This window comes from Panthera pardus, unplaced genomic scaffold (assembly GCF_024362965.1).
Source record: "Panthera pardus isolate Hobbes unplaced genomic scaffold, ASM2436296v1 HiC_scaffold_27, whole genome shotgun sequence".
In the NCBI taxonomy this organism is placed as follows: domain Eukaryota; kingdom Metazoa; phylum Chordata; class Mammalia; order Carnivora; family Felidae; genus Panthera; species Panthera pardus.
In genome coordinates, this window is record NW_026526843.1 from 109,661,308 (window position 1) to 109,687,179 (window position 25,872).

At 45.3% G+C, this 25,872-nt stretch overlaps 1 protein-coding gene and 1 non-coding gene across 2 annotated transcripts; one reads left to right on the forward strand and one right to left on the reverse strand.

Moving 5' to 3' along the window:
* Positions 1-1,393: 1,393 nt before the first annotated feature.
* On the reverse strand, positions 1,394-25,856 carry LOC109256383 (small nuclear ribonucleoprotein-associated protein N-like). The gene is given in 6 exon segments (XM_053891372.1): positions 1,394-1,581; positions 6,844-6,991; positions 7,051-7,134; positions 25,122-25,285; positions 25,288-25,579; positions 25,581-25,856. Coding segments are annotated over 6 exon segments (1,134 nt in total). The 5' UTR covers positions 25,839-25,856.
* Positions 17,551-17,696, forward strand: LOC128774039 (U4 spliceosomal RNA). Its single transcript, XR_008418505.1, has one exon. It is a non-coding gene; the product is annotated as a U4 spliceosomal RNA (small nuclear RNA).
* Positions 25,857-25,872: the final 16 nt, after the last annotated feature.

Sequence of the window (25,872 nt, forward strand, 5' to 3'; positions counted from 1 at the left end):
CTAGTCCGAGTGCGGCCTGTCGGGGCCGCCCCGGCTTTCTTTCGGGAGCTGGGAGAAGGACTTCGCATTGCCCGCGAGCTCGCAGGTGGGGCAGGTGCAGCCTGTTAGGGGAGGAGCTCAGGCGGCCTCAACTCCTGGTCAGTAGTGAGCCATGTTTACCATTCTCATTTCCTGAGACCACAATACTTTGCTCCATTTCCTAAGTGCCCGGATTTTAGGGAATTTGCGGTTTTCTGAAGGCAAGCCAGCTCAGGACCGCAAGGCTGCCTCATAGAAAGGGGCTCCGGGAACCCTCTCCTGGCGAGGGTGGGCGGAATCAGGGGTGATTACCAACCCCCCCCCCCCGCCTCGCCCAGGGGGAGCAGGGTTTCCTGCACCACAGCCTCTACCCCAAATGGGGCCGCGTGCACCCAACACAATGCCCAATCGAGAAAAACGATTTCCCTCCTCCTGGCAACTCCAGGACCTTTGAGAGGATCCCGTCTTCCGGCGCATGAGTGTCTTTTCAGGGAGAACTAGAACCTCAAGTGGCCAGAGTCCTTGTGTATTTGTCATTTCTCGTGGACTTGTTCTTTGCAGTCACTGAAAACCAAAATCTTGCCGGGCTTTCTCATAACTGAATAAATATGAAAGCAAAAGACATAGGGAACGAAGAGAAGGAAAGATGTAAGGGGGAAGGCGGAGAAACCTAGGTTGGGAGGACTGGCCGGAAAGGGGAAGAGCGGTGATTTTTCTGGAAAGAAAAAAGTCGAAAGAGGGAGACGGCAGAGGAACTGGAGACAAAACAGAAGGCCAACAAGATCCCCGTCGCCCCCGCCGGGGCGGTGGTGTCCGCGCCCTGGGCGCGCTTCGCAAGCGCGGTGTGCGCACGGCTCACGCGGGACCGGTCCCCTGACCCCGGGTCTGGCCTGCGGCGTCCCCGCGGGGTCCCCCGAGCACGTTGTCACCGGGGTGGTCCGCGTGACCCACGGCATCCGGCAGGAGCTGACGCGGGGCTGTGCGGGCGCGCCGGCTCTCGGGCTGTGGGCGGAGGCGGCCGCCCCGTCGGAGCTGCGGAGCGGACAGGCCCCCGGGGCCGGCGAGCCGCGCAGACTCCTTCAGGCTCCCTCGGGCCTTCGGACGGCCCGCGTCCGGGCCGCCGCCTCCAGAGACACCCTGACCCCCACCCACCTGGCTCGGCTGCTTCTGGATTCCCGACCCCCACCGAAACTGTGCGACCATAAACGTTTGCTGCGTCGAGCCACTCGCGTTTGTACCGGAACAAGACATGTCTGCTGAAGTGGGGGAGGCCCGGGAACGCGGCGTCCCAAACGAACAAGGAGAGTTCCAGACCGATTGCCCTGCCCTCCCTCTCAGCTGCCCAGCGCCCTGTGTTTTAGATCTCCCTGGGGCATCATTTTCGGGTGAGGACCAGGACCCCCTGGTCTAAGTCGCACATTTCCAGGATCACCGTGGGATGCGGGAGTGCTCGCCTCACTTCTTCCTGCCGCAGCGCGTGGCGAGAACGGTGCTCTTTGTGCGGCGCAGTGGCGTGAACCTGCCGGGCTGCCCTCACCCCAATGCGGAGGCCCCACAGGGGTTCTGGCCTCGGTGAATGTAGGGGAGTAGTATGCTGACACCCCTATGGCTCATCTGTTGCACCCCGACTGCGAAGTTCTCTGCGAGATGATCTTTGTGGTTCTGCGGTCTTTCTCACCCCGGGGTTCTTAGCTGAGCCTCAGAACACTGAAAATGACGTGACCCTCTTTCCAATTCTTGCGGAGAGCACATAACCCTTCCTATTCTAGGTGCAGAAGAGAGGTTCATTCCTTACCTACAACGGATGCTCCGGGTGTAATCCTCTCCCGGGCTAAGAGGGCCTGGAAGGTAATAGAACTTTGCCAGTGAGTCATGGTGTCTTTCTGAAAGAATGCAACCTTGCCAATTTAGAGCTGGGGTAGATTTAGCAATGGCTGGTTCAGGTCTCTCGTTCACTAATGGACGGACTAAGGCCCAGAGAGGTTAAGTAATTTGTCTGAGATCACACAGGTAGTTAAAGTTCTCTGGGATGAGAACAGAACTCAGAATTCTCGACCTTTAGCCTAAATTCCCACTCTGTAAGACTTTTAATGGAGAGCGAGGGAATAAATGCACGAGCAAAACTTTTATTTCTTGGCTTTATAATGCCTGCAATTTACTTTAACGTAATCCAGTGTAAATGGAGTGCTATAGATGTGTCTGGGAATTCACTTTAATCTTCTCTACCTTAGGGGCAGTTAACCTGTAAAGTACCCTAATCAGGGAGCCACACTTCAGGGGTAGGTTATTAACATTGGAAGGACCCTAGCCAGAAGTCCATATTTTAGGAGACCTGCAAATATCCTATCTAAGTTTCCACCGGAAAGGTTACCAATTCACATAAGAAGTGTTGGAAATGATTTTCAGTTGGTGAATTGAGTGGTGTTCAAGACATGCTATTGGCTAAAAAGACAAGGGACCTGAGCCCTTGCATGAACACAGTATAAGAAAGAGTCTGACAAGTCAGAGCCCCAACGCCTGTGAGGTAGTGGCTTGTGCTTGCTGCTTACTGAGGACTTTGTCATCTCTATCTGTCGCGGATCAACATTTTGGGAAGAAGCTTGTGACAGTGCCGAAAAGGAGTAAGCAGAACTCTCAACTGCATATGGGAACAGGCTGTGTGGCAGGTTCTGGGCCTGCATACGAATAAATGATTTTGACAGATTTCTGTGGCTTCTGTGCTTGTAACATGCCAGCGAAGTGATAGGGAGGGAAGGAGACAGAGTTTCTGCCTACTTCAGTTTCAGGAAGCTGTTGTATTTATCCAAACAACCTGACAAAGTTGAAGGCCTGGTTCATTCATTCATCCAACGGATATTTAGGGAGCACCCATACTAGGATTTTATGATACAAAAACAGACAAAATCCCACATTGTAAAGTTGTGTAGATAAGTTTGCGAAAACATATCCAAAGTAACTGGTAGGTTTAATCAAAAGGTATCCTGAGTTCTTTAGAGAGACTCAGGAGGGCAAAGCTTCCTAAACTCTACAGTTTTCCAAAAATGAAACAGTTGCAGAAATTACATGAGAAAAGAAAGCCATTTATGTGTGAAACTAAAATTTAAGGAGTATTTCAGTGCTTCTCAAAGTGCAGTCCCAGACAAGCAGCATCAACATCAACCAACACCTCATTAGAGATGCAAATTCCCAGACCCCAACCCAAACCCCCCAAATAGGAAACTCGGGTTGGGGGCCTGCAGCCTTTCTTTTAAAGAGCTCTCCAGGTGATCCAGATGCCAAGTTTGAGGATCACTGGTCTACTTCTTAACAAAGAGCAATTCCACCAGGTGGGACTCTTTCACAAGTAACAAAAAGACATTTTTTTCCCCTGTAAGTGCTGGATGATTCTGCCAGGTGGTACTCTTACGTGAGAAATTAAAAACATACCTGTTCTGTAATTGTAGGAAAATTCCACCAGGTGGCACCCTAACCCGAGTAGCAGAAAAAACAGTGGTTTTGCAATTACATATTTCCACTAGGTGGCATTCTAACCTGAGTACTAGGAAAAACATGTGCTCTGAAATTACATGATAATTCCACCAGCTGGCACTCTAACCTGAATATAGCTTTCCCCGAACTAACCACAAGTGAGTTATGCCACTTCCCTCTTTGGAGAGGACTGCGTTAGTACTGTTTTCCCTAGGTGAAAGAAATCTGAAGAGGATTTTCACTTTTGTAATAATGTACTAATGTAGGTCCTTCCTAAGAGCAAGCAGTGTAACTCGAACTTTTGGAAGGGAGGGGACACTCTTTGCTTTATGCCATTTTGCCTTAGGAATGGTTTCATGGGAACCTTCAACTTCTGGATAGCAAGGGAAACCTGTAAGAAAAACATGTTATGTGATTGCAAGATAATTCCACTGGGTGGCACTCTAACCTGAGTAGGAGAAAAACGTATCATGCAATTGCAAGATAATTCCACTAGGTGGCATTCTAACGTGAGTAATAGGAAAACATCTGATTTGGAATTACTTGAAAATTCCACTGGGCGGCACCCTAAGGATATAGGAAAAACTTCTCTGATCCGCAATTGCACAATATATCCACTGGGTGACACTGTAACTAATTAGCTAACTAGCCAACTAGCCAACTAACTAGCCAACTAGCTAACTAGCCAACTAGCCAACTAGCTAGTTAAATAAAAGAATGGACAGCTAAAGAGATAGGTAAATAAATAAATGAATGATAAGAAACAATCAAACAGATAGTTCGATAATAAATAAATAAAAATAAATAAATAAATAAATAAATAAATAAATAAATAAAAATTGTTTTGCAATTACACGCTAACTCCACCAGGCGGCACTGCAACACAAAAAGAAAATAAATAAATAATTGGTGCTGCAATAACATAAAAATTCCACCAGATGGTACTCTAACACAAGAAATCGGGAAAATACAATTGTGCAATTATAGAAAATTCCACACGATGGCACTCTAACATAACAAATCACTGATTGCTGTTCTCCAGAATTTCCAGTAGATGGCACTCTAACATAAGAAATAGGAAAAATTCACCTGTACTGGGAAACTTTGGCATTTAAGTAAACTTTTTACAAAATACGTGGTAACAAATTTATAGGAATTATTTATTTATGAATTCAAGTGTAAATTAAAATGTAGTAATACGCTTTCAGTGCTTTGGACATAATTATAGGGCTTATTCTTTGCATTTAAAGAATATTTTTTTAAATTTATTTTTTAATTTACATCCAAGTTAGTTAGCATATAGTGCAATAATGATTTCAGGATTAGATTCCAGTGATTCATCCCCTATGTATAACACTCAGCACTCATCCGGACAAGTGTCTTCCTTAATGGCCCTTACCCATTTAGCTCATCCCCCCCATCCACAACCCTTCCAGCAACCCTCAGTTTGTTCTCTGTATTTAAAAGTCTATTATGTTTTATCCTCCTCCTTGTTTTTATTTGGGGGGTGGGGAGAGGGAGAGGGAGAGAGAGAGAGAGAGAGATTGAGAGAGAGACCAAGCGGGGGAGGGGCAGAGAGAGAGGAAAACACAGAATCTAAGCAGGGTCCAGGCTCTGAGCTGTCAGCACAGAGCCCTACGCAGGGATCCAACTCACCAGCCGTTAGATCATGACCTGAGCTGAATGAACCACCCAGGCGTCCCTTATCCTTTACATTTTAATGACTTGTTTGTACATTCTTCCCACCATTGGCGGGTCCTCTAGGGCAGAGACTATCTAATTTTTCTACCTCCACAGCCTCTATTACAGTAACTGATGCATAACAGGAATTCTGTAAGTATTTATTTAAAAAGTGAGAGAAAGAATGAATGAAAGTGTGAGAAGCCAGTGAAGGTCAAATAAATGGAGGGAAGACATCACGAATCTAGAGTTGTTGGGCTGTATTCCCAGGGCTTCCGCGCCCAGCAGTTGGACAGGTAGGGTGAAATGTAGAGGAAAATGTGCTTGAGACCCAAAAAACAATGATGTTCATCTAAATGCCTTCCAAATTTGAGGGGGGGAAATCAGCAAATTATAAGATTTTTGTTTTAAATTGGCGAAGCGTAGGGGCACCTGGGTGTCTCAGTCAGTTGACTCTTGATTTCAGCTCAGGTCATGACCCCAGGGTCTGGGATGGAGAGGCTCCTCGGGCTCTTGCTTGGGATTCTCTGTCTCTCTCTTCCTCTGTCCCCCCGGTTCATGCTCTCTCTCTCTCTCTCTAAAAAATAATAATAAATTTTTAAAATTTTAGCAAAGTGAATTAGAAAGGATTAAATTCAGTGAGAAAATTAGCTTTGATTGTGTTTTCAATAGCCGTCAAAACGATCTCAGTCCTATAATCGTTTTGGAACTTGGTTTTCGAATTGAATGTTGGCCTTCCTCCCCCAGAGTAGCCTGGGAAAGCTGCCTGTTAGGATCCCCTCAGGATTCCTTCCCCTGGGGCCCTTCCTGCTCTAAGGCTAAGCTGGGCCAGCCGAGATCCGAGATCCATTCAGGGAGGAGGTAAGGGCCTGTCAATCTGCAGACCAGACCGAGGAGGCTGGAGCTCACGTCAGGAAACGTGGGAAGAAGCCGCGCTCGCCCTCCTGGCCTCCTGCAAGCTCTTTCGGGTCCTCATGGACGGCCTCCCCCTCCTCTCTGAGCAACCCTCACCCCGCTCCAGCCTGCCCACCCACTGGCAGCCCACCCAGCGCCCGTCCACTCTACATACGCCCTCAGGTCTTTCTGAACCAGAACTTCCAGCCTCCTGTCCCATCTGATTTCTCATTGCCCTGCCCTGCTCCTCATGGCCCAGTCTCCATCACTGCTTTCTGTTTCGTCTTGGGGAAAGGAATTGGTATTTCGTGCTGAACTAAAAATCTAAGCTAAAAAGAGTGTCAAATGGTGGCGTTTTAGGCACCAGCCCCCAAGTAGGAATTTTTTACAGAAGGAATATGAGGCTCTCCCCCCAGAGGCGGCCCAGCTTTGGCCTGCTCTGTGCTGCTTACACAGCTGGGACCTCCTGGCGCCATTTGGCTCTGACTCCCAAGGAAGTTACAAAATGCCCTACTTCCTGGCTGTTAGCCTATTTAAAAATAAAAATGGGTTTACAAGGCCCTGGCGTTCATGCTGTCTGTCATTAGTCACCGCTTCGCTCCCTGGACCTCCAGCTTCAGGCGGCCCAAGCGCTCGCCTCTCGCCTCTCCGGCAGCTGGCTCGGCTTACCCGGGCTGCAGGGCCCACGCAGGCTTCCCATCCATTTCCCGAATCTTCTTCTGAATCTCACTGCTTCGCCTTCACCCTTCCAACCTAGTTGGGCCACCCCGGTGCATCTCTCACCTGGACTCATGTGGAGGTCAAATGACAGATCTCCCTGCACACTCTCGTCCTGCTCAGGTCCGTTCCCTGCATGGGGTCGAGGTGACCTGGCAAAAGCGTAAACTAGCTCTTGTCCTCCCTGCTTGCGATCCTCCCGCACCTTCCCGCACTGCAATTAGAGTGCAACCCCAACTTCCTGCCAAACCGGCGAAGATCACCTGACCTGACCCCAACTTCCTCCTCCTCCACTAGCTTGGGGTTGCTGGGCTTCAGCTGCTTCTCTGGCTCCGGGCTTTGCAGAGATGCCGTCACCTGTGCACGTGGTGCTCGGAGAGGCTGCGGCGGCCAAAAACACTCCCTCCTGCTGAGCCGCCCTCTTGCGTGTGACCTAATTATCCTTGCCATCCAATTATCCTGTTCGCATAAATGTGCCCCCCACCCCTGCTCACTAGAAACGGGGATCTCTCCGGGGTAGGCCTCTGGAACATCGTGTCCACCTCTGTGTCCTCAGAGTCTAGAACAGCACTAAGCGCACACAGGGGGCTCAGTAAACACTTCCTGATGGACTCAGACTCATCCACTCAGGCTCATATCATAACTCTCACCAACCCCTTGGGGAATTTTCTTGAGTCCGTTGCGTTTACGTACTTATGTGTAACCACCGTTAAATCGCTGAGAGTAATGGTACTGAGGAAGTTTTGACAGCAAACATTTCAGGGTGTTCTTTTACCTCCCGTCCGTCGTCCAGTGTGAGGCCAGATGGGAAGCAAGTGACCCATTAAGGTGGCGTGACTTCAACTTTTGAAAGTCTGAACCTCCTAGAAACTGAACGATGGTATCTCGGAACCTGTTATCGGTTCTTCTATCACACGTCTGAGGAAGTGGCCTCTTCTGGAACAAATGTTACTTTAGGTTATAGGTTGAACGTGACATTGATTTCTTCAACATGAAAAAAAATCATGCATGTCTGACACATTTTGAATAATCTTACTTTATTTCGTGGCCACTAACTGCTATCATGGGTTTACCCCTTGAGGTTCTCTTAGGCCGATGGTTCTCAACTGGGTGTGGTTTTGCTCCCAGGGGACACTTGGCAGTGTCTAGAGATATTTCTGATTGTCACAGTTTGAAGGGGAAGGCGTCGCTGGCATCTAGAAGACAGGTACCGGTGCTGCTGTTAAACATCCCACAGGGCACAGGACGGCCCCGCCACAAAGAATGACCCATTCCAAAATATCAGTCACGCTGAGATTGAGACATGCTATCTTAGACTATGTAAACTAATAATGCATCACCTTAAAGGTAAAAAATACATGTTATTTCTAGAAATATTGGAAAATATAGACAGACCCAGAGCTGGCGAGTGTTAATCCTTCGGTGTGTTAGCTTTCTAGTATTTTTCTTCTACGCACATATATATTATTGTTAGTGAAAACGATAGGTACCAAAGATATTGTTGTGTAACCCTTGTTTATTTGATTGTGCCTACGAACCGTGCCCGTGTCATTAAGTATTATTCTACAACATGGGTTTTCATGACTGCATAGTGTTCTGTTGCATGGGCGTACCAGTATTTATTTCCCCACCGTTGAACATTTACATTGACATTTGCTACTTGTATCTCTTATTCTCAATGCTTTGATGAGAAATGAACATTTTGGTATCTAAGTTTTGTGCACAAATATTACTTTTGAAAGATGTATTCTTAGACGTTGAACTGCTGGCTCAAAAGTTATATTTCAAGGCTTTAATGTCTACTTTTATTTATTTTTTTAAGTTTATTTATTTTAAAGAAAGAGAGAGAGAGAGAGAGAGTGTGTGTGTGTGAGCAGCGGAGGGGCAGAGAGAGATGGAGACAGAGAGAGACTCCCAAGCAGGCTCTGCACTGTCAGCTTGGAGCCTGATGCAGGGCTTGATCCCATGAGCCATGGGATCACGACCTGAGCTGAAACCAAGAGTTAGGTGCTTAACCTACTGTGCTACCCAGGCTCCCCTTTAATGTCTACTTTTAAAAACTAGTAACTAGAGGGTGAACTTGTTGTAGGTGGAGATGTATTTTATGCTTCTTGGTATCCCTCATTATAACTAGCTCGCTTAGGTGGGGCTCCCTCAGAAGCAGATCTAAGAATAAGATTCGAGCACGAGTTGTTTATTTGGGAGAAGCACCAGTCAAGGAGTGAGGATAGAAGACGGAAGGGAAAGAGGCCAGTGCTAGGCATGTGTTAAAGAGCAGCCTACCTCTGTGGGCAATTGCGGCTTCACACCCCCGAGAAGCTGTAGGAGAACATACAGAGCGCATCTCAGAGCTGTTCCACCTGAAGGGGAAGAAGCCAGGGTATTGACACTCTCCCTCCCATTCATCACAGCCAAGGGCTGCTCTGGGGGCGATCCTTGCCACTCTGGCCTTCCTTGCATGCAGGCTAGGTGGAAGCTTCTGGGTGGAGGGCGGCGGGTGCTTGCAGGTGAGTGCCGAGGGTATCGCCGTTGGTGCACTGATGGCATCAGCTACGCTGGCCCCATAGTAAAGACACAGTCGATGCCCACGCAGTCTTTTTCAAACAAACGAATGGCACTTTGTGTCTTTTTTTCCTTATAGGATGAAAGAGTCATATCTTTTTAGAGTAGGAGGGGAGCTCAGGCACAATCTCAGTCAAGCTTCCCACTTCACGAATGAGGAAACAGGTCCAAGATTGTCAAAGCGAGGCTTCCTTTCCTCACCTAAGATGAAGGACTCCCTGTGTTATGCGTGGGGGTCTGATCATTACAATAATTGACAAGGAACGAAGCATTCGGTTCTGGCCATTGGGATGCATTGCCAGTCCCTCAAGCTCTCCAAATGCCATTCTGTCTCAGAGCTTTGAACTTGCTGTTTCCTTCTGCAGAGAATGGTCTCCCCTAGATCTTTGCATGGATACCTCCTTCTTATCATTCATTTCTTGGCTCCGATGTCACTTACTCGTTGAGGTCACATTGACCTATGGTTAACTAAACAGCTAAAGTTTAGGGAGACGTCATCAGATGGTCAAGGCACACAAAAGGCACAGACATTTAGAGACTGTATGGACATCAAACACAAATAAAGGGCCATAAAATATGTGGGAAATGTGCAGGTGCTTTGTGTGGAAGGAAATGAAGAAGGGAGAGTCTAAGTCAATGGGTGTTCAGCAAAGGGGGCTGCTGAGAGTGGTCTGAATCGTTTGGGTGCCGAACATCTGTTTCCACTCTCCAAAGCTCACTCTCCACCTTCTCCACCCTTCTCCATCCTGTAACCCAGGAGGCTGACCTGCATGAGTTGTGTCCACAGGGCCCCCTGCTCTCTGGCTTCCTACTGGGTCCAACCACTGGGCAACACAAGCAAGAGATGGGAGCCAAATAGGGTCAGTGTAAGTATCACCTGTGGAATTCCTTCCTGGGGCATTCTGTGGTGTTTGCCCAATCCCTTATTAAACTTGTCTTCACTTACCCAGTGTGTGTGTTCCATTTGTGTCCCGCTGGAACCTTGACTGATACAATGATTTAGTATACTTAAGACTCAGACATTCGACTCAGCACCTGTTTACTTCAGAGGCTTTTACACAGTTATTTGGAATGATGTTATGCAAAGACTCCTGTTTGGTTCTCTTCTTCCTTTCTTGAAGGTCATGTTTTCTCTACCCTTTTTCATCTTCGTGACCTTTAAAAAACTCTGTCTAGGTTGATCTGTTGAATGTGGCTCCTGACTCCAGAGGGGTCGGGCATTGAAATCACCTATCAGAACACCTTCCCGCCCTCTGCTCTCTGGGCCACAGGGAATTGGAATGAACAACGGAAAGGCAGACACGGGAGATCATTTGCTAATCTTCAGAGAAACTGCAGTTGTGAAACATCAGTAGCTCTTAAATTAAAAAACAAACAAACAAACAAAAAACCGGCAATGACCTTTAGGTGAGAGTCTGTTAATCTCTGAGGCTGTCAGGTATGGGGAAAGGGTTCTGTGTGGGAGGATGGGATTCTCTCCTTCCAGCATGTCTCCTTTATTCCTATCTGCCACCTGTAAGAATAGTAGTTTTTGACGAAATATGGTATTGCAACTTATACAAAGTAGGCATTGAGAGATAGAATATTAGAAAAATAAAAGGTTGATTTGGTTTATGGAAGCTCCATTCTAAGAAATATGAAAGCCTCCTTCCATGACCTACCATCACAGGGCAGGATGGAGTGGACAGGAGTTTTTGGACCTTGAGAATCTGATGGTGCTTCTCCAGATGGCTCTGGCAGCCCCAGATGTATAGAGTTCATAATTGCTTCTCCACAGTGAGCATACTTAGGGTTATGTGTTCTTCATCCACGTTGCAGATCAAGAAATTATTTTATTCATTCAACAAACATTTATTGATCACTTACAATATGGTAGACACTAGGGACAGAACAGTGAACATGACACAGGCTCTGTCTTTGACAAACTGCTCACAGTTAGGTGGAGAAACAAGTATAAGTAAATAATTACGCAGAGTTATGAGGGTACAACAGTTGAGGGAGTAAATTTCACCTGAGGCATTTAGGGGGAAGGCTTGCTAAGGAAGTGATAATTGTGCTAGGTATTAAAGAAGCCATAGATATCCATCATGTAGGGAGAAGGGATAAGACTGTTCCGGGAAGAAGGACCAGCATGGGCAAAGGCATACTGAAGATAGACAAGGCATGGAGTGTTCAAAGAATAGCCCTCAGTAGCTGCAGGGCAGGAGTCACAGGTGGGAGCAGGAGCAGAGTAAGATACCCCCAAAATTAATGAAAAGTGTGTTTTGAAACTTCCAGAAGAGAAATTTATTTTGGGAGGGACATGCTTTTCTTGCTAAGGTCTAATTCTATCACACTGAAATGGATCTTTTTCAATGCACATATCCATTTTAAATATAAAATAGGAATTTAAAAAAATCCAAGAGGCAAAAAAAAAAAAAAATCCAAGAAGCTGGGGAATCCAAGTTTGTAACCCATTTCAAGTACATTTTTGCATATATGTGAAATGGGAATTGTCTTTCTTTTGCACGTGGTTATCCGTTTTCCCCAGTACTCTTCATTGAAGAGACTATCCTTTCCCCTTGTGCATTCTTGGCTCTTTTCTCATAAATTAATTGTGACCTCTTTTTTGAGACAACTTAACAAAGTGCACAAATCTTAAAAGCACAGCTCAATGATTTTGTACATTTGAATACACCTGTGGAACTACCACTGAAATCAAGATCTAGAAAGTTTCCAGCATCCCTAGGGGCTCCCTCATGCCCCTTTCCAGTCAATACCACCCTCCCAGAAGTAACCACTCTTCTGATTTCTGTCGCCATAGATTAGTTTTTCCTGTTCTTGTATGTCATACCAATAGAATCATATAGTATGCACCCTTTCCTATCTGCCTTCTTTCCTTTTGTTCGATGTCTATGAGATTTGTCCATGTTGTCGAATGTCCTCTGCTTCTAACTTTGATTTGAACTGGATTAAAATTAAAATCATGTCAGGCTTATATTAACTTGGTTACTTGTTTGTAAAATGAGATACATGACAGCTATGTCTCAGGGTTTGGGGGGTAATCAAATTTATATGTAGCTGTATCCATTATAGTTTTGTGATTTGACCCATAATAGATAATAAATATAATTGCAAACACTACAGTAGCAGAATCAAAGCCTGCTGTGCTTCTCTCAACAGAAAACAAATGTTATCTGGGGCAAGCCTTTCCAGTAAGTTACTGGGCATGAGTCTTGTTGACCATGCTACCCCTTTTACTGAGAGAAAAGACTTTCATTTCCCCACTCAGAGTGCCATCAAGCCAAGTGGAGACTATCACTAATGCTCAGTCTGCTCATGAAAAAGACATTATTTTCTGCAGATCTCTGTGATCTGTGTGGTTTGGATCTGTTGAAAGGGTAGGCTCCCCAAAGCCCCATTCATGCATCTGAGCCTGCCCCACCAAGTCTTGGGAAGGCCAAACTCCATCTGAGTGATGCCCTTGGTTTCTGTCATTTGGACCTCCTCTCCAGCTGGAGGCAGAAGGATCCTTAGCTGCCAAGAAGAATTCTAGCCTGGCCACACATCTGAGACCTCAAGGAGCTTAAGCGGCTCCAGAAGGAATCTGCAAGTAATTATGTTTCACAAATTGCCTTTAGCGTGGGACCAGCTTTCTTCAGGCCCTGGGTGAGGCACAGTGTGCGACTTGGGCAGGTTTACCTACCTAAGTTACACGTCCATGGGGGGAGTGGAGAACACCAATGTCGTTTGGAAGAACCCCACTCTTTGCAGGAGAGGAGGGCATCACCAGCCAGGACGTTTGGCAGTACCAGTACTGTCACACCCTCCTGGGCACAATCAGCTCCATCTTTTAGTCATCCGCAGTGTGGAAAATTTGGCTGCCTATTGAAAGGGATGGAATTAATGATTTTCTTGTGTTCTGTTGAGCTGGGATAGATTTCTTACATTTCTGTTACACCGCAGAGTAGCATCTTCCCTTAATAGATCACAGGCCCTATTCTGTAGTGGGTATTGCTAGGGGGAGGACTGGCCTTATGGCTAGGTGGGTAGCCACCTGTAAGCAGGGTGGAGGGGCTGAGCACCGAGACTCTGGAGGCAGCCTGTCCGAGTTCACCTATCTCCACCGGTTACCTGCTGCGTGACTTCAGGCAAGTAGTTAATAACCCCTCTGAGCTTCGGTTTCCCCATTTGTAAAATGGGGACTATTTTACCTGAGTCATAGAGTTGTTGTGAGAACGAAATAAAACAACCATTATAACATGCCCAGCATATCATACATTTCAATACATGTTACTTAACGTAATAGGAATGAATCTCAGTCCAAACATTCAAATATAGAAACATTATCTTATTATTTATTTTAACTTAAGTTCCATTTTGGACACCCGTGAGGTGGAGGGAAATTTGAACTCAATTATTGAGTCTTTTCTAGGCCAGCGCTCTGCAGTTGTTTACGTTATCGCCCATTTTCCTCATAATGGACAGGGTCCTGGTTTCTTTTTCAGTCCAGCAGTTCTGCTGCTTCCAAGATACACTTGGGTGATAGGACTCAGGCAAAGCTGGAGCCCCTGCCCCCGGGACCCAGTATCCCTGAGTGTGCCACAAGTCTCTGCCTTCCAAAGTCTTGCCATCTTCGTGAGGCATCAACAAAGCAGCAGGGACCATGAGGCTGGCTGCAGATTCTTTCCCTCTCTCAGGGCTTCATAACAGAACATTCTAAGGTAGTCTAGGGGTGCCTGGGTAGCTCAGTCAGCTGAGCGTCCGACTCTTGATATCAGCTCAGGTTGTGATCTCGCGGGCATAGGATTGAACCTCGTGTCAGGTTTCACGTTAATAGCACGGAGTCTGCTTGGAGTTCCCTCTCTTCTTCTCACTCTGCCCCTCCTCCCCTCAAAATAAAGAAATAAACATTTAAAAAGAACATTCTAATGTATTCTATAAAAGCTACAACTGTTCCCCGCAGAGCAAGTCTTTCTATTAAGTTCATAGATTATGCTAACTAAATAAGAGAAAGGATATTTTGCCTGTGTGATGATGAAATGAAGCAATTAATAAATCTGTTAGAAATTATAGTGCTGTCATTTTTCTTCTACAGTGCCCAAGATGACTATGGTTTCATGTGATATGCACAGCAGAAGGCATAACTTGATTTTATCTGAAAGTAGTTTTTTCTTGAATGTTTTAGATTTTTTTGAGAAAAATTTAATCCCTCCATGGAAGTTGCAAGAATACAACAAATACTTGAACGCCACTCACCGAGATTCATGTGTTATTGACATTTTGCCACATTTGCTTCCCCTCTCTTTCTCTCTAATTTTTAAAGAACTATTTGAGAGTCAGTTATGGACATGGTGACCTTTCACTCTGCATACTTCCTGCATGCATTTCTTATGAACCAGGACACTTTTATGAAACTACAGTATAATGATCAAAGTCAAGAAATTTAGAAATGGTGGATACAATATTATCCTCTACATGTGGTCTGTGTTCAAATTTCACCAATTTTCTCAATAATGTCCTTTATAGCATTTTTTTCCTTTCCAGGATCCAATCCAGAATTATTTGCTGTATTTAGTTGTCGTATAGAAATCAGCACTTACAAACACCACTAGAAAAGCATTAGATTGAAAGTCAGAAGCAGTGACTCCATATGACCGTTTAGCCTCTTTGAAATGCAATGGTAATGAAAATGAACATTCACCCTGCCCACTTCCCAGGGTTGTTGCAAGGGTCAAATGAGGTACCCTATTCCCTGTGAATGGCAAAGCACTGTGCAATTATGTAGAACTGCTCCATACACACATTTTCAGCTAGTTTCTTAGTGCTTAATTGCAAAAAGTTACTTTCTGAAGACATGGGAAAGTGTGAGGAGAGTCAGGAAAATGCTGTCAACAGCTAAACCTGGCGGAGATCATAGCATGCCACCAGTCATTTCAGAACTTTAGGAGACTTCGTATTCCTCTGATGACAGTTCTTTCTTTCCTTCCTTCCTTCCTTCCTTCCTTCCTTCCTTCCTTCCTTCTTTCCTTCCTCTTTCCTTCCTCCCTCCCTTCCTTCCTTCCTTCTAGAAAAGTTCCCTTAATGCTCTAGGAATCTGTGATCCTATTTCCGTAGTCTTTATTCTTTCTCCCAAAAATTGAGGTATAAGTTTCACACAGTAAAGTGTGTATCTTAGGGCATAGTTTGAATTGTATGGGTAAACACCTGTGACACCTGCACACAGATCAGGATACAGAACATTTTCATTATCCTAAAAGGCCCCCTCATGCCCCTTCTTGGTACCCCTCAATTTCACACTAACAGAAACTGCTATTCTGACATGTTGTCATAGATTTGTTTCTTTGCTCTTGAGCTGCATGTAAGTGGAATCATACAGGATGTGCTTTTTTGTATCTGGTGTCTTTTTCAGCACTGTTGGTGAAATTCATCCATAATACTGTGTGTAAGGCTAGTTCATTATTTTCTCGATTGTTGTGTAGTATTCCATATTGTACGTATTGCGATATTTATTTACTCATTTTACTGTTGATGGACACTTGTGTCATTTCTAGTTTGGAGCTATTATGAATAATGATGCCATGAATACTTTTGTGCACGTCTTCTGATCGACATAAGGACTCATTGTTGTCAGTTAGATACCAGGAGCGGAATTGCTCGGTCATAGAGTGTACATATGTTCAGCTTTTCCAAAGTGCTTGTACCTGTTTACGCTCCCACTGACGATGAGTGAGAGTCCTAGTTTTGCACATCTTAACTGTCACTTGGTGTGTCAGTCTTCCTTTTACGCGTTAGCCGTTTTGGTGGGTATGTAGTGATGTCTCATTGGGTTCTGTTTGTATGTCTGACATATTTGAAGTGCACAGTGACTAGGTCATGTCTGCTGTATCAGGGCCAACGTTAGGCAGCTGCTTTCACAAGGAAGTGACTAGAAGTGCACAAGGAAGGCTTCCCAGACCCAAGCTGGGGTGACTCCACAGAAGTCATCATTAGGGGTGACTTTTTGTGAGTGTGATGGTGGTAGCATTTGTCCCATCTGTGGCCACCTGACATCTTTTGAACACCCATCTTATGTTTGGAGCACTTCGTACACGGATGCTGACTTTTTAAAGATTGAAATCATAAATTTGCTTTCCCAGCAACCCCTGCAGCTAATTCCCACTGATCAGATGCACCTCGGGAAGACATGGATTTGAAAGCCAGTTATGCATGGGAACAAGCGCTATGAGGAACTGTTTTCTGCTGAGGGAAGTAGGAAGCTCTCTTTTCTTTAGAGGCAGCAGTGAATGAGTTTCAGGCATCTGGTCCCCGCTATCATCTGTGAGAGCTGCAGTGTCTGAGAAGTAGTCACTCTTTAAACTTAAAAAAAAAATGTTTATTTATTTTTGAGAGAGAGCAAGTGGGGAAGGGGCAGAGAGAGAGAGAGAGAGAGAGAGAGAGAATCACAGCAGGCTCCGTGCTGCCAGGGCAGAGACCAATGTGGGGCTCGAACTCACAAACTGTGAGATCACAACTCGAGCTAAAGTCAGTCACTTAACCAACCCAGGTGCCCCGAGAAGTAATCTACTCTTGGCTGGAGCAGACCAGTGATGGCTCAGGGAATGTTCCTGGCTGCCTTGTGTTTGAGCCTGACTCTCTGTGCCACACCCTATCCCCACCCCCAGGTTCTGTGAGCTTCCTAAATATTCTTTTTAAGAAAACTTTCTTTATTTGGAAGTAATTTTATGCTTAGGAAAAAGTTCAGTGCACATTTCCTAAGAAAAAGGATCTTCTTTTTTTTTTGAATATTTAATATTTGGATTTATTTCAAAAATTATTTTTATTAACTTGTTTTGTTTTTTATTTTCTTTAATTTACATCCAAATTAGTTAGCATATAGTGCAACAATGATTTCAGGAGTAGATTCCTTAGTGCCCCTTCCCCATTTAGCCCATCCCCCCCCCCACAACCCCTCCAGCAGCCCTCAGTTTGTTCTCCATATTTATGAGTCTCTTCTGTTGTGTCCCCCTCCCTGTTTTTATATTATTTTTGTTTCCCTTCCCTTACGTTCATCTGTTTTGTCTCCTAAAGTCCTCATATGAGTGAAGTCATATATTTGTCTTTCTTGGACTAATTTCCCTTAGCATAATACCCTCCAGTTCCATCCACGTAGTTGCAAATGGCAAGATTTCATTCTTTTTGATTGCCGAGTAATGCTCTGTTGTATATATATACCACATCTTCTTTATCCATAGCTTTGCGCAGTGGCAGTATCGTAGCCAATGAGGTTTATCCGAGGCGCGATTATTGCTAATTGAAAACTTTTATCCATTCATCCATCGATGGCCATTTGGGCTCTTTCCATACTTTGGCTATTGTTGATGGTGCTGCTATAAACATGGGGGTGCATGTGCCCCTTCGAAACAGCACACCTGTATCCCTTGGATAAATGCCTAGTAGTGCAATTCCTGGGTCATAGGGTAGTTCTATTTTTAGTTTTTTGAGGAACCTCCATGCTGTTTTCCAGAGAGGCTGCACCAGCTTGCATTCCCACCAACGATGCAAAAGAGATCCTCTTTCTCCGCATCCTCGCCAACGTCTGTTGTTGCCTGAGTTGTTCATGTTAGCCATTCTGACAGGTGTAAGGTGGTATCTCATTGTGGTTTTGACTTGTATTTCCCTGATGATGAGTGATGTTGAGCAGTTTTTCATGTGTCGGTTGGCCATCTGGATGTCTTCTTTGGAGAAGTGTCTATCCATGCCTTTTGCCCATTTCTTCACTGGATTATTTGTAGAAAAAGGATCTTCTTAAGTAATCACAGTACAGTTATCAACATCAGGAAATTTAATGTTGATACAATATTTTAATTTAATCTACCATTTGAGTTTCAATTTTGTCAGTTGACCCAATAGTGTCTTTTACAGCATTTTTCACCTCTCATAAGGATCTACTTTAGGATCAGGCATTGCATTTAGTTGTTTAGATTGTTTCCATTTAAAGAAAATTAGACATTTCTTGGTGAATACCTAAGCTCATGTACTCTTTGCTATACACACGCTGTAACGTAACCTCCCATTTTTTTTCACTCCATGATTCATCATGTCAACTTCCCATATCAGTAGAATTGTCCAAACATAATCATTTTTAATGGTTGCCTAGAATGTTTAATTTCACCAGTCACTTGTTGGTTGATATTTAGCTTACTTCCATTTAACGACAATTCTAATCAGCTTAAAGTGGTGATTGCTAGGTATCTCCTCTACTAATTTTGAGAGAAAATCCTCCATTGACTGAAGTGTGTGATGACTCCCTCTCCCAACTTCTATTGTCCGAGTCTGAGGGATTCCACCTCTGGGCTCAGACATTACTGTTTTCTGTGTCCTCACAATAGCACAGAAGAAATAAAATGGCCGTAGGGCTGATGTCAGAACTCCCAAACTTAAGAGTGACTGCAAATGTCACAGCATTGGGTCTGAAAGGCCTAGTCATCATCTGCAGACACGTAAGGGACAGCAGGAGGAGCCTTGCCTAACACCTCCATTTTTATAGATGAAGAAATGGCTAAGTGGCTTGCCTGAGGTCATGTGACTGGTTAAGGTCATAGTTTAGATTGGACCCAGGTCTTCTAACTTCTGGTGGGTGGTTTCTGTTTCCCACACTGCCCTGTTCCGAGTTCTTGAGGTCCTCGCTCTCCAGAGTATGGCCAGGCAGCACTGGCCTTTCTGGCAATCTGATAGAAATGCAGACTCTCAGGCTGCATCCCAGACCTGCTGAACCAGAACCACAAACCTGCTGAAGTTTGAGAAGTAGCGGTTTACGCTTCAGAGCTGTTTTTAGGGTGAACTTCCGTGTCTCCCAGCCACAGAAGCTGGGGGCTTCAGGGGATAGGATGAGGTGTCCGAGGAGACACCTCCTAAAGAACTACACAGTGTTCAGTGTTTCAAAATAGCCCCCAAATACTGTTTCAAGTTCACTGAGAGGTGAGACAGTGCAGACCCTGACAGATCCCGAAGTCGACTTACAAAAAATCCTCTTAAGAGCAAAGTGGCGATTCTCACCTCTGGGCCTTTGCACTTGCCACTGCCTCTGCCCGGAAATTGGTTCCACATGCGACTCCGGTATTAAGTCAAATATCACTCCCCTTGCCGGGTCAGCCTGGCTTGCTGGTTTGTGTGGCTCCAGAAACAGCTCCCATAAGATGACTGCTCCCACCGCTGCCGTCTGAGTTCCAGCTACCGCACTCTTCTTTGCCCTTCCGGCAGAGGGGGGTACCAGCTCCCTGCTGTTACTCTGCTGTACTGCACCCTCCCAGGGATTTCCCTAAACCCTGACCGCATCTCTGCAAAGCATCCCTTCCTTAATCTCTTCAATGCCTCCTAATTATGTGTGGCTTTTGTTTCCAGCCAGTACACTGTTGGTGGGCGCTGGGTAGGGAGTGGATGGGATAGTCGGTTGGCCTTCATAACTGTGCGGGGTGAAAAGCTCTCCAGGTGATTTTAAATTTTTTGAATGTGTTTTTAAATTTATTTTTGAGAAAGAGAGCGCGAGGGGGGGAGGGGCAGACAGTGAGGGAGACACAGAATCTGACGCAGGCTTCAGGCTCTGTGCTGTCAGCAGAGAGCCCGACTCAAGAACTGTGAGATCGGGACCTGGAAGGATCCTCAACCGGCTGAGTCGCCCAGGTGTCCCCAGGTGATTCTAATTCACATTCACTTCCCTGCCTTCAGGGGCCACCCTTCCCAGGCCCTCTTCAAAGTAGCAGGAAGCAGGGAAGGTGGAAGAAGGAGGGGAGTGGAAGGAAAGGAGAGGCTGAGGCCAAGAGAGGAGCAGTTATTAAAGCAGAGAATGCCTGGGATATCACCATTTTCTTTTCACATCAGGGTCTTTGAAAATCCCGACTAGTCTGGAAGCAAGTACTGGACGGCAAAGACGAAACTTACCAATTTGTAAGAGCAACTTGGATGTGGCCACTCATTAGTCTACAGCATATTCTGCTTTAAAAGAGGAAACGGTACACAGGAAACATTACTCTCCTTTTCCCCTCGCTGACTATTTCAACTAATAGGCCTATGCATTAGTCACTTTGCCAATGAGTAGTTTTACCCTGGCTCTCCGTGAACTAGGCCAGAGAGGGGCCCTGCAAACTCTTGGGACACCTCGTGAAAAGTCCTGTTCTTGTTGACCCATTAGCAGAGAGGTGAGACACGCCGGGGACCAATGTTTGTATATCCGAGCTATGTTTGGAAATTTAATTGTTTTTCTAAAAATCTCAGTTGAGAAAAGTTGAGGACTTGATAATGATAGAGTGAAAACAGTACATTCTAAGACCTACTGTGTTCTTATTTTTCATTGGCCTCTCCCACTTTCATCGTCCAGAAAAGCAAACAAGGGAAAAACTGCTTCACCACGTCTTCTACATCAGAGGTTCTCACCCAGGGGCAATTGTGCCCCCCAGGGGACACTTGGAATTTGTCTGGAGACAGTTCTGGCGATCACCCCTGGAGTGAGGATTCTACTGGCATCTAATGGGTAGAGACCAAAGATGCTGCTCGACATCCCACAGTGCACAAGACAGCTTCCACAACGGAGAATGATCTAGCCCCAAATGTCCAGAGTGCTGAGGCCAAGAGAACCTTCTCTGCCTTAAAATTACAGCTCTATTAGCAAGGAAGTTGGTGTTCAATAATCTTCATAGCTTTGCAATTTAAAAGCCACTGTTTTTAAAGTTAGGTGCCCCTACTGTACTGATATCACTATAAATCACTCATTAAATATCATTGCCTTGGAGTTTGTGGAGTTTTGAAAATGGCAAGTTTATTGCATTTTTTCGGTGTGTAATCGATGTTTTCCAAAATAGAAACCAGGCTAATTGGTCAGATGGAAGAAAATCGTTTCGGAAGACACAGAATTTTATTTTTAATTGCCTCGCTAATCAAAAGCATTTCCCCTTCAGATTGTGGTTCTAACTAAAGAGATGCCCAGCCCGAAAGGAAGTGGTCTGAGGTTCAGAGTACCCAAGGCGAAGAAAGTGGAATTAGCATCTTAACCATTAGCCACTGTAAAGAAGAGATGAGAATCCAGGGCTCTGTGGGAAAGATTTTACCAGACACAAAGGTATCGAATGTCCTGTCTCCCTTCCACCCAAAATAGTTCTGGCCTGAACATGAGGTCCTCAAGGTATCTTCGAGTAAGGAGGAAAAAATCTGTTCTGGGCATTGACAATTACCAACCATTGAGGTCTGCTGGTCAAAGAAGAGGCCAAGAGTGTCTTACTTAAATGATGTTTGTCACTGAGGGACATGGCCTGCTGGTTAAAAAAAAAAACACAACAATCCCAAAACCCTTTTGTTAAACTTTACCCTGTGCCGGAGAAGCAGGCTCAGGAGGAATCAAAGAGCTATCAAAGAAGCTAAAAGCCTTTCGTGGCAAAGAAAAATCAGCCTGGTGTTAAAATTAATGAAGATGCTGGAAGAGCAGAGACAAAAGTGCTGGAAGGATGAAGATAGAGAAACTATTTTAAGGTCAGTCTCCAAGAAGATGGGGAAAACACATGAGGCCAGGTAGAAGGAAATGCCAACCCCTCCAAATTGACTATCCAAAGAAGGACTACATTTCTTGGAAAAACTGACCCTATGCAAACTTGCAGCTCCAAATACCATTCTTCTGAGTCTATTACAAGAATGGGCTCAAGGGCCTCGCCGAGTTTGAAGAGCACTTGAGAGTTTGTTGAAATTTCTGCTCTTCTCCAAAGGAATGTTCCTAGAAGCAGAAATTGGTCTGCTTAGGCTGACAATACTAAAATGATGAAGAGCTCAGATAGGCCCAAGCTGCAGGAATTTAACAAGGTTGTCCAAGTGATGGATACGTAGTGGACGAAGCTCCCGGCCAAAGTTGTGCAACTTGACTTTGTGGATCTTCCAAGGCCAGCTCCCTGCCAGGTGAGGGTACGGGGGAGTGTGTGGCTGTCGTGGCTGGCTCCCTACTGTGCAGCGTGCCAGAAGCAGGCTATTCCACCGATACTTTAAGAACATTCTCATTTCCAAGTCAAGAGGGCCCATGAAAATATGGTGGTGAGTTGGGGTCAACACACTCCAGCAAAGCCAATAATAATACTGAACAATAAGTAACTAAAAGTGCTGACAATCTTTGTTATCGATCCACTTTTTGAAGGTAAACCAATCAGTGGCTTATCCTAATCAACGAGATGATCACAAAAGGTGGGGATCAAAATAGCAGAAAGCATTGACTTAGTATTTGAAAGCACCAGAGTAAATCAAGAAGAAAAAAGAATTTAATGTGGTAGAAACAATTCCAACAAGGATTAGCAAGAAAGCAAAGATGGTCATGCCCCAACCGGAATAAAACTGATGACAAGAACACCTAACACTCATTTGCCCCTTACTCTGCACAAGACATTGTTAGGTGCTTCTATTAACATTATTGTATGAAATCTTTCTCACAGCTCTATAGAGTAGGTACCATGACCCCCCTTTTGTAGATGAGATTGTGAGATGCAAAGACTTTAAGTGATGTGCCCAAGTTTCCTTAACTACAAAGCAGTGGAGCCGGGATTTGAATCCATGTCTGCCTGACTCCAAAATCCGAGCTATGCAACACTATATTCTACTAGCATAAACTTTCTGGCTCTGTGGTGGAGTAGGATGCCCCAGGGGAACAGCGGAAGTTTCATCACTTGGGTTTTCAGACTGAACAAAATATTAGTATGTGTGTCATAGGAAGTAATCTCTAATGGCTCAGGGTGGATTAAAATAATATCTGCAACTTCCATTTCTGAATGTTAAGAACTCTTAATCCACAGCACTGGCCATATTAGTGCAGCCCATTGCACTTTTACACACACTTTCTCATCTGATGCTCACTGAAACCTTGTGCGGTAGGCAAGCCACATATTACCAGGCCTCTTCTCAAAGAGATGATAGGCAGTCCCATCAGAAATGAAGCATTGCCAAGTTACTTATCATCAAAAGTATGTGGGAGGAGGGGGAAATGGGATTCCAAAAAAGTTGCTTATTTCAACCCTGAGCAGTTCATAATTTATTTCCACAGCAGCGTGATTGCTTCCTTTTCAACAAGGCTTTGACTCACTCAGAGGAATGTATTCCATTACAAGTCCGCTGGCTTCAGGCTTTATGTAGAACCCGGTGGTTGCCATGACGACCAGTATTAACAAAATACAAACCATGAACTTTTTCAATCCTGGTCACTAACTCACTTCTAACAGTCCACCTCAGAACAGTGGAAGCTGATGGTGCTTCCGAGGGAGTATATATTCATATCTCCATTCATTCCAGAGGGTTCCTCTTTCACATTTGAACAGAATCTCGAGACATCTGCTTTGGGTTCAAAGATAACTTGGACATAAGGTTTTTTTTTTTTTGTCTCTGTGGTGAAAGAGTGTTTGGAGAGCAGTGTCTTCAGCCATGATATTCTATTTTTTAAAAACTTGCATTTCTCATACCAAATAAAGGTTTTGCCTCAGGTTGAGGCAAAAAAATTAATACACTGAAGGTTAGTAATGGCTTAGTATAGCAAAACCCCTTTAGCATTTATTACTTAAGCACCCAGCTCCTATCAGAAGATGTTTATTCACCATACCAAAAGCCTATAAGATGATATATTTGAATTTTGGAAAACAAGACAATTTTTAAAAATTTATTTATTTATTTTGAGAAAGAGAGATAGCAAGAGCAGGGGAGGGGCAGAAAGAGAGAGAATCTGAAGCAGACTCTGCACTGTCAGCACGGAGCCCGATGTGGGGCTGGAACTCACAAACCATGAGATCATGACCTGAGTCGAAGTCAGGAGTTGGAAGCTTAACCGACTGAGCCACCCAGGCACCGCAAAAAAGAAGATAATTTCTAAGACACCATAAAACCTCGTTGGTTATAGCTAAATGGGAAATTGGAGGAAAGAGAGGTGGGGAAGTTTAATTTGAAATAGTTTTTCTGAATTGTAGTGAACCTGTTTTTCTTTGCTCAGTGGTCATCCCCAAATCTTCCGACAACACTCTGACTCTCTTTGGGGAGCCACCCTCTACCCCAACTTCAGGCATGTAATTCAGGTACAGTTGACCCCACGCCAGTTCCAGGAATGCACATGTAACACAAGCCTGGGCGATCGGAGTAACATGTCCCATTGAATATGGAGATTTGTTCAAGGAAAGGCACGTGACCAAAGTCAGGCTGATCTAAGCCAATACGATTCAATTCCACAATTTTATTTTGTTTTGTTTTTAAGTAATCTCGATACCCCATGTGGGGCTCGAACTCACAACCCCGAGATCAAGAGTCTCTCGCTCCACCGACTGAGCCAACCAGGTGCCCGAATTCCACAATTTTTGTTGGAGTTCTTGGGACAGAGGGATGATCTTTGGGGTTGCTGAACAGGTGTATGAAAGCCTAGAGCCACTGGCAACGATCTTGCTACCAAGAGGAAATAGTAACCTGAGAACGGAATCTACTTAGAGGGAAAACAGAAGACAGATGGAAAGAGTAAGACCCAATTTCCAATGACATTGTTTGAGCCCCTGAATCAAGCCTTGCCTGAAGTTTGTCTCTGGACTTTTTGGCTATTTGACCGATAGATTCCTTTTCTCCTTAACTTTAGTTCAGTTGGATTTGTTATTTACAACCAAAAAAGTCCTGATCAATAGAGAAAAAAGATGTATATTATTTTATTTTATTTTTTTGTTGAATTGCTCTGTGCATTTATTCGCTAATATTATTAATGCAGCAAAGAGGGCACAAAAGCTCACAAACACTGTATGTAGTTTCACAGGACACATCGCAGAGAAAGGAGTGACTTGAGAAGGATTGACAGTATTGTGTTCTGGTGGACACACTCCTGGGGGAGGGGGACCTCTAATACCTGGCGGAGGGGGTCTCATTCCTGGAGGGGGAATGCCTATTGGCGTCCCTCCGGCAGGGGGAAGCCCAATTGGTGGGCCCATGGGTGGTCTCATACCACTGGAGGAGCCCTGATGCCTGGAGGTGGTGTGGCTCCGTCCACGGGAGTGGGTGGGGTCCCCCGTCCCGGTGGGCACCGGGTGGGGGCTCCAGCAATGCTGGCAATAGCAGCGACTGCAGCAGCTGCTACAGTACCTCTTCCCTGTGGAGCCGTTTCCTGTTGGGATGGTCCCCCAACCCCTCGCACGGGGCCTGCAGATCCAGCAGGAGCCGGGGGGATTGGAACGCCGGCTGGCACTCCTCTGCCCACTGCCCTGCCGACCCCAGGACCTCCTGCCGCTCCAGCAAGTGGTACCCCGAGCAATGCCAGGGTCCCTGGGGGGTGGTCCTTGACAGGCATGGAAACCCAAGTTCTCCCTACGTAGCAACACCAGGCCCCCAACCCGCTTTTCTTCACACTCTGGCCACTTTGCATTCTTTGGCCTGATCTTGCTGGATTCATCATAATTCCGGAGGATCACGTTCCTACGTGTGTCAAAAGCCTTAGAGGTGCCAATGAATGTTCGGTCATCTTGCAGGATACGCGTGGGTCTATAGTCCGTGTGCCGTGGCATCTTGCTGCTCTTTCCCACAGTCACGGCTGCTGTT